Source organism: Hylobates moloch, unplaced genomic scaffold (assembly GCF_009828535.3).
Source record: "Hylobates moloch isolate HMO894 unplaced genomic scaffold, HMol_V3 SCAFFOLD_11, whole genome shotgun sequence".
NCBI lineage: Eukaryota > Metazoa > Chordata > Mammalia > Primates > Hylobatidae > Hylobates > Hylobates moloch.
The window spans coordinates 31,617,123-31,632,592 of NW_026652286.1; the positions used below are offsets into that span (position 1 = coordinate 31,617,123).

The 15,470-nt window shown below is 34.5% G+C and overlaps 1 protein-coding gene across 8 annotated transcripts in view; it reads left to right on the forward strand.

The window, feature by feature from the left end:
• Window positions 1-15,470, forward strand: part of SOX6 (SRY-box transcription factor 6) — a 124,755-nt gene that overhangs the window by 34,118 nt on the left and 75,167 nt on the right. For 4 of the 8 annotated variants that reach the window (XM_058446226.1, XM_058446229.1, XM_032166531.2 and 1 more), the window contains 2 exons: window positions 7,021-7,170; window positions 13,427-13,652. In XM_058446226.1, coding sequence (XP_058302209.1) covers window positions 7,021-7,170; window positions 13,427-13,652 — 376 coding nt within the window. Of the gene's footprint in view, window positions 1-6,476; window positions 6,612-7,020; window positions 7,171-13,426; window positions 13,653-15,470 lie in introns of those variants that run through there. The other 4 variants (XM_058446230.1, XM_058446227.1, XM_058446231.1 and 1 more) reach the window with 3 other exon arrangements.

The following is a 15,470-nucleotide window of genomic DNA, read 5'->3' on the forward strand; positions in this document are numbered from 1 at the left end:
AACTCCAATACTAATTATGCGATCTTGGGCAAGCTACTTGCTAGATCTTAGCTCATTGGCAGAATAAGGAAGTCAGACTAACCTAAATGATTTGATAATGTCCTTTCAGTTCTGTGTGTCAAATGTGTCATTGTTGAGCTTACCAAAATTTTAATGCTAGCTGCTTTATTAAAGCTGCCAGTAATAAAGGTGGAACATTTTAAGCCATAAAGTAAAATCATTTCTTAAAGTGCTTTTATAAAATAAGTAATTTTATAATTTTGAAAAAATATTTCGCTAGGCTTATTTTTACACATATACACTGCAGGTCTTTTATATATCTTGGATAAAGAAACAATTCAATATCCCAAACAATCAGTGTGAATTTTTCAAAAATGAAACAAGAAAAACATTCTATATTTAGGCTGAAACAGTCTTCGCCTAAGTTCAAATGTTTATGGGACTTTGGCTAAGCCTGTCATAAGCTTTACTATATTGTTGATTTTTAAACCTGAACTATGTTTAGAAATGAATATTCATTATTATAATCATTATGACTGTGAACTATGATCTGAGAATTATATGTAGAATGACATTTTTGTAGACCCTTATGTAATAGTTAATCAGAGTTTAACCTTTTCTGTTCCTAAACCATTAGTCTGCAAAGAAATTTTCTAACTAAAGCTATTTGGTTAGAATAAATAGTTTTTTGTTTTTTTTGTTATTAACTAGACTGTTAATAACTACACTGTTATTAACTAGACTATCTGTGTTAATAACTAGACTGAGAAGAAAAAATGGTACTACTCATTAGTTATGGCTCAAACAGTATAATTTGTATTAGAAAAGTTTAAGGCCATTTGCAAAAGTATTCTCCCCTTCTGCAAATTGTTTGTTCATTCTGTTGATTATTTTGCTGTGCAGAAGCTTTTTAGTTTAACGTACTCTCATTTGTCTATTTTTGTTTTTGTTTCTTTTGTGTTTGAGGTTTTAGTTATGAATTCTTTGCCTAAATCAATGCCCAGACGAGTTTTCCTTAAGTCTTCTTCTGGTATTTTAATAGTTTCAGTCTTACATTTATGTCTTTCATCCATCTTGTGTTGATTTTTGTATATGGGGAGAGATAGGCATTCAGTCTCATTCTCCTGCATATGCAATCCAATTTTCCCAGCATCATTTATTGAAAAGAATGTCCTTTTGCCAATACATGTCTTATCAATTTTGTCAAAGATCAGCTGGCTCTAAGTATGTGGCTTTATTTCTGAGTTCTCTATTCTGTTCCATTGATCTACGTGTCTATTTTTACACAAGTACCATACTGTTTTGATTACTATAGCCTTGTAGTATAATTTGAAGTCAGGTAATGTGATGCCTCCAGCTTTGTTCTTTTTGCTTAAGATTGCCTTGACTCTTGGGGCTCTTTTTTGGTTGCATATGAATTTTAGGATTGTTTTTTCTAATTTGGTTAAAAATGACATTGGTATTTTTATAGAGATTGAATTGAATCTGTAAATTTTGGGGGGGCAGTATGGTCATTTTAACAATACCAGTTCTTCTAATCCATGACCATTGGATGTTTTTCCATTTGTTTGTGTCATCTACGATTTTTTTCATCAGTGTTCTATAGTTTAATTTGTACATATTTTTCACCTCTTTGGTTAAATATATTCCTAAGTATTTTATTTTTTTGTAGCTATTGTAACTGGGATTGCCTTCTTTCTTTGGTTTTCAGCTAGATTTTTTTAGGTGTCTAGAAATGCTACTACTGTTTAGTGAAGCTAACAGTTACTGAGCAGCTATTAGTCAAAATATTAGCAAACTACTTCAAAAGAATAATTTCCTGTGAAACAGTGTGATTAAACTTGACTGAAATTTTTTGCCTTTTATTTTTTAACCTTAATATCATAAAATTGTTCATCACATATATATAATAAATATAATGATGTACCACTTGTGTTGCCTCATTTATAGACACTGTCTTTCCTTCCTAATATGCAATGATTTTGTATAGTGTGTTAAATCAGAAACTATTGATTGGGTATCTATTATTTGCAAGGCACCATTATTGGTGCTAAGTATTCAAAAATAATTAGATCATGCCTTCAGTGAGCTTACAGTGTATCAAGCAGGATAAGATACATGTGCATAATTACACTTAAAGTTTAAAATACTGACAAACACCACAAGAAAAGTGCAAATCAAGTGTTAGGGATTTATATTTTATATCTCCTTTAGAGCTATGTGCTTGGAATTCTCCTCAGCTCCTAACACAGAGCCTTACACATGGAACAAATTCAACTGATGTTAGTTTAGAGGGTGAGCTGTGAAATTATTTTGTAAGCTTATACCTATTCATTTAATGGCATTCATATTATCCAAGAGAAATTTAAAATCTTCAATCTGAATAGAATGATATTTATACTAAAATCATATGTTTTGTTAGACAGAATATGGGTATTTTAATTTTTGTGAATACTTTCTATCTTTTCACTGGACTCAGTTTTCTGATTTCTATTTCAAGGCCCATTCTATTAAATCTTACCTGATAGCCTACTGTCCAGTTTACCCAGCTTTGAAAAGGATTATGGAATGCGGCTGTACCTCTTCCTTTCTCTAATGTATCAGTAATCACAACTCACAAGAACCAGCTCTATGGAATCTCAGAGTTTATGTGGTCTTGCCTTCCTTAGGTACAACCACTTCAAAGGGCTGTAAAATAAATGATTATCAGAGCTTTAAAAGAAGCAATTAACACTACTCTTTTCCTGAAAAGTAATTGTATTATTCACTCAATCTGAAGGATTCATATTCAACTTTTTAAAAAAAAAGATTTATTTCCAAAAATATGTTTTTCTGCATTTTTCACTAGTTCAAATTTCCCAAAGGACTCAAGATTGAGTAAAATTGACATTCATTTGATCTTTTTAATGATTGAGGTAAAAAGCATAAATGATATCCAAGGACTGTTAGCATCTCTAAGATTTCCTGACTCTTTAATACTCATAGTAGGATATATTGGTTATGATACCAGCTACAGGACTATATAGTCAACATGTTTCATCTCGTAACATCTTGACTCCATTCAGTATAGAACTTTTTTTCACTGCCTTAATCCAAGCAGACATTTTCAGAAGCTTGACCTGTCCCCATTTTGAAGACATCTGGCTGAATTTCAAAGGAAGATGATACAACAGAGTAAAAGAGAAACCAAAAAGATGCCCCCCTCATTTTGCCTAAGTGCTAGCAATTTGACTGACCTCTGCTTGTGAATTTTTCTTGCCACTGAGTCATTACATACAGAATTATGAAACTTTAATTTCTTTAGAGGCTTGTTATATTAGAAAAATTGTTCCAAAGACAGCAACAATCATGACTTAAGCACATCTGGCTCTTGCAAATTATTCTTTATTAAGCTTTCATTTAATTACATGTGCTGAAAGGTCTGTTTTTGATTACCGTAATTTTTTTATTTGTCCATCCGAATGGTAGAAATGCTGGAAATTACATTCAAACCACCTGTTTTTTCTCCCCTACTCATATGGCAAAGTTTGAGCTATTTTCTCCGTGGTTGATGATCTAGGAAGCTTTCTATTTATTATGATAGAAATGTGACCATCAAGGTAATCACTTAATTTTGATTATAAGAAGAAAAGAAAATATTTGAATGAAGTTTTCAAGCATTAAACAGCGTTAAGATTCGAGTGTCTGACTTCTAGTTAATCATAGCAGATTAACATTTTCATTTATTACCAGTTTTACCCAAATCCTAGTAAATTGATGGTTAAGGATTATAGGTGTAAATCTTCAAGTAGAAATGGAAAGAGAAGACAAAAAATTTGGAATATGAGAAATGGATAGATGAGTTATAACTGTCTTAGCAAAAAAGAGAAAGCTGATACCTAAGCTTTAGGAGTGTAAAGCCAAAAAGAATCAAGCCCAGTTGGGATCTGAACCTCTAAAATGCTTAGGAATTGAAGGCATCATGTATCACAGGATGACTGGTTGAAAATAGATAGAAGATGATCCCTCCCTAATGTCATGCAACCTGGTAACTACCATCCCTGCCTCCTCCCTTCCAGCCCCATGAGCACATAACCACAGAAGTCACTGGAGATTTATTCTCTTGAAAAGTAGAACTTGAGAGATTTATGTCTTGGGACACCAGGCATAGCTGAGAATGAGTGATGTGCCATGGTGAAAATCAGGGAATCTGCAGGATAGACCAGACTATGAGATTCTTCTCCTGCCTTCTCTTGCTTGGCTCATGTAATGATGGCATAAAAGTCTATACACAAATCAAGGCAAGAATTTGAAGACATCTCTCCAAGAAAATGGTCTAGTCTAAGATAAATGACCTGTAGATATTGACATTTGTGATTTCCCAATGAAAAAGCAGACTTTCTGCATCATTACCTTATGCTGAAGCCCATAAATCAATAAGTCTACCCCGTACTTAGACCTTCCAGTCAGCTTTTTAGTACATTGCTTTTATATATGAATAAACAGCAAATGAACACCAGACACTTTAGAAAAGCCCCTAATATTAAAGAGCTCAAAGACCTTGGAAGAAAAGAGTGGTAACAATGCAGAGAACAGAAAACATTAAAAACAAACCGAAATCTATAATTAATATTGTCAAACAGAATAGAGAACAGGATGCTATAAAAAGAAGCAATCAGAGAATAAGAGTATCTTTAAAAATATAATGGTAGAAACTTTAAAACATTCAGAGAAGTTTTGGAAGATGAAGTTGCAAAAAAATCTGTCATAGAGTATAACAAAATGTCAAAGATTAGCAAATAGAAAGAAAAAATAAGAAAAATAGAGGGTTAATAAGGAAATCTAATATTTATCAAATATGAATACAGAGGAGAGAAAATTATCAATGAAAAACATCAAAAAAGTTTCCTAGAATACAAAGACATGAGTTTGGATTGAAAAGACTGAACAATGAATGTAAAAGTCAACAGAAGGACATAATAGTGAAATTTCAAAACATTCAGTGGAAAGGGAAGATCCTGATGCTTTTAGAGGAGAAAATAGATTACATACAAAGGAATGTATGTATCAGGAAGCAAAATAGTGTCAGGCTTCCTTAGTAACAAGAATAGAAGGCAACAGATCAATATCTTTGGAATTCTGAGGCAGAATTATTTTCAACTTAGAATTCTATACCAGTCAAACTACAACCAAGTGAGAAGAATATTAGTTCCTAAATAATTAATCTCACATTCACCTTTCTCAGAAAGCTCTTGTACCAAAATGAGACAGTTAACTAAAAGGGAAGAAAACATGATACCCAGGAAACAAGGACACCAGTATAAGAGAGGCAAAAGGAATTACAAGTGCCATAGACCTGCAGTAGGTAGGCCTGAGGAATAAATTAGTTCAGATTTGGAGCAAGGAGATTGAGAATTCCAAGAAGGATGTCTCCAAGGGAAAAACCAGGATTCACAGATTACCTGATATATTCAATTACATTGGGTAGAGTTTTACTGATTTCATGCAGAGTTTGAGAATTAGTGATAGTTACATAAAAATTATGAAAACAAAATATGAGGCAAATCTTAAACCTAACAAAATGAAAAGTTGAAAAATAAAATTAAGTACAGTTTACTACATAGCTAGTATCTTCATAAAATAATATAAAACAGTAAACGCTAATTTTAAAATTTGTGACATTAACATTAAGAGATTGGAGAGAGAAGCATGGGAGCACATGTGGGGTTCAATGTAGGAAAGTGAAACTTTCATTTTCCTTTATACTGTAATGATATAACATTTAGAATGATTTACAAATAAGGGTATAAATACAAGTTAAACCATTAAATGAATTGAAGGGAATGGTCTCCACAGAACAGGGGGTGAGATAAGGAGGAGCAGGGTAGGAAAATGAAGGTCATCCTGCAAGCTGTGGAGACTGTGCACTGTACATTTTGTTCATGCTCTTTTTGTTGTTGTTGTTTTGGTCTTTTGTTTTTTAAAACTTTCAAGTACTATTTATCTTGTAAAGCTGTATACAAGAATGACTTTGATAAAAATGAAAATTATGTGAAAAGAGGTTAGCCCACCTGTCTTTCAATCTTTGGCTTTAATTTAGTGAAATCAACATATTTTGAGGCTGATAATTTAAAGATTTGTAATGTCAGATTGTCTGCTTATCATGTCTCAGAGAAGAGGACCCATTTTAAGCTGAGTAAGTAGAATGAGTAATAAGATAATTGGTTTGCCAAAGAGAACTGTAGGAAATACTTCAGAAAAGGCCTTGAAACAGCAATGAGAATATGATGAAGATAAATGTGGAGTCCCAGGCAAAGGCAGGACCTGAGGAGAGAAGTGTGATCTGTTTGGAAGCATGAAGGAAGCACTTTGTTACCTGGTTTGGGTTCAGAGAAGCTTGACTTAAAAAGCAACAATAACAACAAAACTGCTACCAATCTGGCCATATTCTCTTAAGGATTATGTCATATGCTGCCTAGAAATAAGACCCTGGGTAAACAATGACTGCCACTAGGCCTTAGTGGCCTTGGGAACAGCACTCATTATTCAGAAGGATCAGAATACCCAGAGATGCAGAGTCGGAGCTGAATAAGAATGATACAGTTCTTCCAAGAATCCTTAGAAATGTTCAGGTTAGTTTCTTAATTCATGAATATTAATATTATACAAGTGGACATCCCAGACATTTAAATAACTTTTAATAAAGATTTTAGGCATTAAAAAGCATCTTAGAGACTACTTAGTCGAATTCCTTTTTGTACAATTAAAAAAAAAAACCTGAATTCTAAAGAGATCAAATCCTTTGTCCAGGATCATAAAGTTGTTGCTAGAAGGACCAGAAACAGAACTATGGCTCCCATACCTGTCCTTTTTCTTTCTGTTTTATTATTTGCCTTCTCTTAGCTTCCTTTTTTAAAAATAGTGAAAAAGAAATTACAAGGCTGTCTGAGAAACCTAACAATATGGTAAGTTTTTTTTTTTTTTGAAACTCAATTTCAGCTGCATTTAAAGAGATCAATGTTTGTCTTCCCTGTTTTGCAGCAGCTCTATGCCGCTCAGCTGGCCAGCATGCAGGTGTCACCTGGAGCAAAGATGCCATCAACTCCACAGCCACCAAACACAGCAGGGACGGTCTCACCTACTGGGATAAAAAATGAAAAGAGAGGGACCAGCCCTGTAACTCAAGTTAAGGTACACTCGCCTTGCAGGATTGTGGAAACAGTTTAGAAAAAAGTTTCACAAGAAAGATAGTGAAGCAGGCTATGTTGGGCATAAACAGCCGGAAACATAGCAACATAAAGCAACCCCAAAATGTCCCTCTTTATGGTAAATTTCATGATTGAGCATTGAGAAACAGGTGTTTCCCTTCTGATAACAATAGTGCCATATTGTGAGATCTTTACCTCAATCTGCAAACTCACTTCTCGAGAGTTTTCCCCCTTTGGATTCTGGCTTTTATTTTTTAATGATCATTGGCATGAATGGCCATGATTTTATTGCCAGTCTTTGTCATGGACTTGTGGCATTTCTCTTCATGTGTCTTAAACAGGGAGGGAGTTAACTTATAGGACCAGAGAATTGGGATATTGAAACATTAGATTTAAAAAGAAGTGCAAAATATAATTTGATGCTGGACTCTGTATGGTTTGTTGATGAAGATCTCTCATTCAAAACTAGTTATAAATGTGGGCTTAAAGTATAATTAAAAAAATAAATAAAATAAAAAAAGAAGACTGTCCTTACAATGAGGACAATGGGACAAATAAATAAAATCATAAATATGAAAGGTCTTAACATGATACCTGATCCATACTGTATCCTTAATAAATGCTCTTTGATTCACGAAAAAAAAATGTGGGCTTTAAGGAATGAGTTGTCATTGCCTAATAATGCTTTTGATGCCATATAGTTGTGATAGGATAAGCAGGCTTTCCCAAGGTATGTCTGGGACGTTAATAGATGTCTTTTCTTTATTATTATTATTATTATTATTATTATTATTATTATTATTATACTCTAAGTTTTAGGGTACATGTGCACAATGTGCAGGTTTGTTACATATGTATCCATGTGCCATGTTGGTGTGCTGCACCCATTAATTTTCAGTGTCTTGAAACTAGGCAGCCAGGAGGTACTTGGCGAGAGGGAAATTGATGAGCCACTGCAATTTTGTGCTGCAGCTGGTACCTATAGGTGGTACTTGTTGGTTTTATGATTGCAGTCGCTTTCTACATTGAATTATCAAATTCAAACAGAGGAACAATTGTTTTGTATAATTGACTTATCTACTTGGAGGAGTGTGCTAAGTACAAATGCTTTATTGTAATGTGATGAAAGTACTGCATTTGGAGAAATTTTGCAATTATTAAATCGTCACAAGGGAAACAGCTGAGCCAACCAAATTAATCATTGGATGCTATACAATCACTGAAATTGTTTTGTTTTCTAAAATTTGCATATGGGAATTTTGAGATTCCAGAAAGTCTTTTAAAAAAGTGGATCCCAAATACCAGATCAAAAAAAAGTGAAAATCATTAAGAGAGGTAGTCTATGTTCCAGCCAAAGGAATTAATTTAATGCCACCTATTCTTTTAGATTCTCCAAAGAAATAGGAGAACATTTATGTTCTGCTGTTAGAAATATTGCGATATGACAATAGGAAGTTTACATTTAATAAGACAGAATCACTTATGGAAACAGACTATTTTATGTTCCCAGAGTTTGTGTTTATGAGTAAGAGAATACTCCAACTCAAAGACACTTTGCTTACTCGTAGTTGTTAGAGTATGAGTATATCAAACATCAGTGACTTGAGCTATTGAGTATTAAATATCTTAACATAAATAAGTCATTTTATAAGTAAGTTGACCAACTGGAACTGCACCAAACCAAGTCTTTACTGGATGAGTAAAATGTTCCTTGGTTAAATTCAAGTTTATATCTGCTTTTACCATTCCATCTTTGTGAGCCAGCTGAATTTTATTACGCACTTGACCACATGCAAATTCTTAGAGATCTCTCTGGATAATTTGACTTGACCATATTCTATGTTAATAACAAAGGAAATATTTCTTTTACTTATTAGATTTTTTATTGCATATATGGGTAAAAATATATAGACCAAAACATAAAGCAAACCTCTTAAATTTAAAATATAATTCCTATTACTGAAGATGTTCTGAAAATAATCTTAAGGTTTGCTAATTTAAAGAACTGTGGTTACCAAAATTTCTCACGTTTCTCTTTATAGTCATTGCTTTTTCTCTGTGTACAACATGACTACTTATATTAAATTCAGACAGAATATAGGCAACATTTGCTGAAAGTAACAAAAATAAATATAGATGATCTGATGTACCTTTTCCCCCTGGAATTTTTGTCTACTATAACTGTCAACATCAGAAGTCAGAATGTTTCTGTTAAAATACTGGTTCTACCACTTTTACTAGCTATATCACCTTAGCCAAGCCACTTAGTGTCTTTCTACTTTAGTTTTTTCCTCTGAAAAAAATTGGAGTTAATATTATTATAGGTCTTAAATACACCCTCTAGTATTATAGTGAGTATTCTATAAATGTTAGTGATGGTAGTGATGCTGCTGCTGGTCATTATGATAATAAAGAAGATGATGTGGTGGTTTTAGTGGTTGTGATTGAAATATCTAGTTGTACACTGGGAGAGATCCTAAATAAACACCTAGAGGATTTCCATTGTCAACTATGATGAAGGAACAAAAACAGATTTACTCTTCCAGCTTAAACAACTAAAACTCAGGACAAAATTATATAAAACAATGGTTTTCAGACATTTACAACAGTAGTACAGGACAGTGATTCTTATGAGAAGAGAAACAAGTGAGGCAAGCACTACAATTGTTGCAGCTCACTATCGGAAGGAAGTTTCCAGGCAACTATGCAGGAAGCTTCATACGCTCCCTGAGTAGAGAGACAGAGTTCAGAGTTTAGGGATGCTAATGCAGATGGAATTTGTGAGACAGGGCACCAGAGAGGAGCAAGCTGCATGGAGAACGAATGCTGAAGATGTGCAAAAGGCTCCCCCTGAGCATTTAGCTGAGTACTGATCAGCACGTGCATGTGAGAAACAACCTGAGGTAAGGGGAAACACCAGAATGTAGCAAACAAAACAGCTGCAAGATTCACAAAGGACCAGAAATAGTCAGAGTGGAAAGATCTCCTGACACATTGGCATCAAGTAGAGTCCCCAGAAGGGTATTACCTCAGTAGTGGGGACAAATTACCCCTACTTAGTGGCTGTTCTGACCTTGCCTAACAATGCTTAGAAGTAAGTCTAGAAAAGGATCAAATTGTTCTGTGTCTCAGAACAAAGTTTTCAAATATTTAAAGAAATACAGAAACTTCATCACCCCAGAAGATAAAATTCACAATGCGTAGCATCCATTCAATAAATATCAGGCTTGGAAAGCAGCAAAAAATATGAATAATGAGAAAAATCAGTCAATAGAAACAGACCCCAATATGACACAGATGATAGAATTAGTAGATAAGAAAGTAAAAACAACTATTATAAGAGACTTCCAACTAGAGCCAAATGAGATAAGCATCTCCTTTCCTAAAAAATCACCTATAAAGCTGGACAAAACTGACAAAAACAGTCATTTTGGCATTCTTAAAAATGACCAAAGTTATATACAATCTGAGAAAATATTTATGCCTCTTATATGTAAGAATAGTGGGGGTCTGTGACATTCTGGCCTAGGGCTATTGTTATTTCCCCTTCTACCAGGTTTGGTTAGCACAAAGTTGTCAGGCCAGGGCAGGCTGTGAGGACCAAGAGTTCTGCCATGGTGGAAAGGGATTCACTTAATTGGGAGTTGGAAGGTGCTAGCCATGCCCAGTGTTATTATTGATTAAAGTGGCAATTATTGAATTATAAAACTAAGTAAAAAATTAGAGTATTTCAAAGTTGAAAAAGATGTAATAAACTCCATATGTTCAAGAAGATAGAGGAAAACATGATCATGATAAAGCAAGACATGAAAAACCTAAATCAAATGTCTACAGATGGGCCAGGCGCGGTGGCTCACGCTTGTAATCCCAGCACTTTGGGAGGCCGAGGCGGGCGGATCACAAGGTCAGGAGATCGAGACCACGGTGAAACCCCGGCTCTACTAAAAATACAAAAAAATTAGCCGGGCGTGGTGGCGGGCGCCTGTAGTCCCAGCTACTCGGAGAGGCTGAGGCAGGAGAATGGCGTGAACCCGGGAAGGCGGAGCTTGCAGTGAGCCGAGATCGCGCCACCGCACTCCAGCCTGGGTGACAGAGCCAGACTCCGTCTCAAAAAAAAAAAAAAAAAAAAAAAAAAAAAAAAAAAAATGTCTACAGATGGGCAATACAGTGTTTGAGATTAAAAATATATATATACTAGATGGGTTTGGCAACAGCTTAGACATTTCAGAAGAAAAGATTAGTGAACTTGAAGACATAACAATAAAACTATCCAAAATGAAAGGCATAGAAAAAAAACTTGTCAGTACTGTGGGGCAACATCGAATAGACTAATGTATGCAATTGGAGGCCCAGAAAGAAAAGGAAGAAAGAGAAAGTTGTATTTGAAGAAGTAATTACTGAAAATGTTCCAAATTTGATCAAAACTTTAAATTTAGATTTTTTAGAAGCTCAGTGAGCCCCAAATAAAAGAAACATGGAGAAAATTAAGTAAACACCTAGCATATAAATCCCTATTATTTAGACGTGAGTAAAGGAACAAACTAGTTCAAACATCCTTTGAATTAAGAGCAATGGGAAGTAAATTGCAATTAACTACATAAAATAATTTTGACATTCATAATGGATGTAACCATGTTGCTTGAGAACCTGTCCTATGTATAAAAATACATAAATGTACATTGCAACATATGTGACAAATTGCCTTTTCCTATGAACACACACACAAAAATCTGTGGCATCACTATATTATCAAACAATAGACTTATTTTCTCTGGTAGTTCAGTAGAAAAGGGGCCCGAAATTTGGAGTCCAATAAATTAGAATTTAAATTATTTCCCCCCTTACATGGCCTTAGACAGGGGATTTTGTCATTCTGACCTCCATTTTCCCATTTGTAAATTTAGAATAATACTGGCCAGGCTCATAGTTATTGATGGTTAAATGAGCTAGTATATGAAAATGCTTAGTACGTGTTTGGTGTATAATTGCTTCTTTGTGCATGCTGTTTTTATTTTCTCTTTCTAATCCTTCTTCTCAAGTAGTATTTTCTGGCCTCTCTTTCTGTTCCCCCTTAATCAATGATATTAGTACTGGAAGAGACCTTAGAGATTGTCTAGTATCAGACCCTCTTTTCACAAATGAAGAAATTGAGCCCCAGCAAGGTCACGTGGTTACTATGGGGGGAAAATGTTCTGTTACAAAACTCTATTGGGTCTTTTAAACAACAGCATTAAAAGCTAGTTCTCTTTGCCTTCTTAAAAGCAAAATGGGAGTTAACATTTGCTGACAATTTTATTTTAGAACACAATAATGCAGATCTTAAAACTGAACATTTAAATAAATATGCTCATATTATAACTAAATTTCTAGGATGATGAAAGTATTATTTCAAGTATTTTATGGCAGGATAAATGAGACAAAATAAAGGAAGGAGCTTAGCTTTCAAGCTCCTGGATGAACTACAGTTACAAGCCAGATATTTGAATACTGTCTCAGTGTAGAAGGACGTGTATCTTAAAATAGACATTCTGTAAATATATGTAGAAAAGCATATAAAGAAACATCACTTTAAACATGAAAAATAAATTGCATATAGCATAGTATGTGTAACATAATTATAATCTATCCTTGGTCTTTGCAAAAATTAATTTTAAACATGAATAGAGACCAGAATATAGACCATGAAGAGTGCCCACACCCAGAAAGCCACATAGAAGCCGTGTTGTGGCATGTGGCTCCCTGGGCAAGGGCCTAGTACATCAGAAGAAGGCTTTCCATGTTTCCATTTTTAAAGTGCTTGCAATTGTTTGATTTAAAATATATATTAAGAAATTAGCTGCAGAGACTATTTATAGCTACAAGAACTTTTCAGAGAGAATAACACAAAAGCACTACAGAGCTGCTGAAATTTTAAATAATTCTTTGTAAATGCCCTAGGTTAATTTAGATCCCTGAAAACACATTAGGAAATTAAGCTGTAATGTGAGCTAATTCAGATTTTAATTTGGCAAAAAGAATGATCCAACTACACAGTTAATGTAAATAGAAGCATAACACAGGGAAATTAATGAGGTTTCCTTCCGATGAATCTTCAAGGAGGTAGATAATTCGCTTCTTTTGTTATTATTGTAGGAGAATGTGGCATTGTCTCTGAGGTGTAAAATAACTGTGGCTTACTAAGTGATAATGTGCTTCATCTGTCTTTTGTAAAAACAATTATTTATGTTAAACTCTTGTAGGATGAAGCAGCAGCACAGCCTCTGAATCTCTCATCCCGACCCAAGACAGCAGAGCCTGTAAAGTCCCCAACGTCTCCCACCCAGAACCTCTTCCCAGCCAGCAAAACCAGCCCTGTCAATCTGCCAAACAAAAGCAGCATCCCTAGCCCCATTGGAGGAAGCCTGGGAAGAGGATCCTCTTTAGGTAAATGGAAAAGTCAACACCAGGAAGAGACTTACGAATTAGGTAAAAGATGGCCAACCTGTTTAGTTACGACTGATACTTGTTTCCGAAGTGCTCCTTAGTAAAAAATAATACTCTTATCTTTTCTACTGAAACATAACCCAATTTAGTATCTTCTTTTATTAGAACTTTTGGAAAAGGTCATAATATAAATCCTGCTGGGATGGATTCTTTAGATGATAATGAGTTAGATCCAGCAAATCATAGACTTAGGAACTTCTGTATGTGGTTAGTGCTTTGACACTGAAATAATTTTTCAGGGACATAGGACCTGGCTTCAAAGCAACCTTTCAAAAGACCAAAATTTATATGAAATTTTTATCTTCTATAAAGTGTATGTGAATTTTACATCTTATCCCATATTACTTTTGCATTAAAACAAATATGAACGACGCACTTCAAGAACATATATTAAATATGATCGATATGTAGGAAGAGATGTCTTAATGTCTGGCTCCTTATACTCCCCCATATATGGCCAAGTATCTCTAGGAATATTCATAGCCCTATGTGAAAAGTATGGAGGAAAAAACATGGGTTTTGGAATGAGGCAGGCTTGGACAGAGAGCCTTCATTTTCTAGCTATGTGACCCCAAGAAAGTTATTTAATATTTTCAAGTTCAGTTTCCTACTATTACTAGCTCATAGGTTATTATGAGGATTAAAAGAGAAAAATGCATATTAAGTGCCTAGTGCAGTTTAGAACCTAGAAGGCATTCAATTTAAAAAGACTAGAATGAATGATTATCAATACATGTACATACATAAGTGGAATGGAACAATAAATGTGAAAGCAGTTGTCAGTAAGACAGTGCCAAATAAGCATTAACATTGTTGTTACTATACTCTTTGTTTGGAAATTAAGTCCCTCAATTTGTTATACTCTTTGGAAATTAAGAGACTTAATTTCCAAACAGACACAGATTCAAAGATTAAAGGGACAAGACCTAGCATTTCTTCAGATTACCTTCCTTGTATTATTGAGTCCTGAAGTCTAAAGTGCTTATTTCAATAGATAAAATAATGTATAAGAATAGCCATAACAGCTTAAAAAACATTCTTGCCTACTTTATCTGATTTGATGTTTCACAATAATCTTATGAGTTAGATAGTATATTGTTACCCTCATTGTACAAATACATACATTGTGGTTCTTACAGGTAGAATGACTTGCCCACACTCCTGCAGCTGTTAATTAGCAGAAGCAGGACTAGAATCCAAGTCCTCTCACATGTTACTCAGTGTTCTTTTTGTAAACTCACAGTTAGAATATTTGCTAAATTGTGCTGAGTCTAAGTGAATCTTCTGATAGTTGTTAATCTTCCTCACTGAATTTTGGAATATTGGATCTCTACAGGAGCATATTCTCATTTTGAGAAAGGATGCCTTTTTTGGGACCTGAAAGTTTTCATGCCAAGTTAGTGGTATCCATATAGAAGATAGAATTAAATCATTTCCAGCATGTGAATATGAATGCCCCTTGGCTGGATTTTTGGAAGTTGTGAGATGAGGGAGGAAAGCCAACAAGAAGATAAATTATAGAGTTGACTTTGAAATAGCCCTCCTAGAATTCACTCTGAAATTGTTTGGAAAGCATTTGTTTGCTGTCCTGTCATGAGGGACAGAGACGACCGAGTCACAGGCCCTGCTTTTATGGAACTCTACTCAGCAGAGCGTATTTCTTAGATCATGAGCTAGAAATGGGCTGAAGTAATAGCACCTGTGTTTGAACATCACTCTCGTCCAGATGATATTGGATAGAAATGTCCTTTTTACCAGAAAAGCTCCAAAATAAAAGCTGTGGGACCAATAAGTGACTGA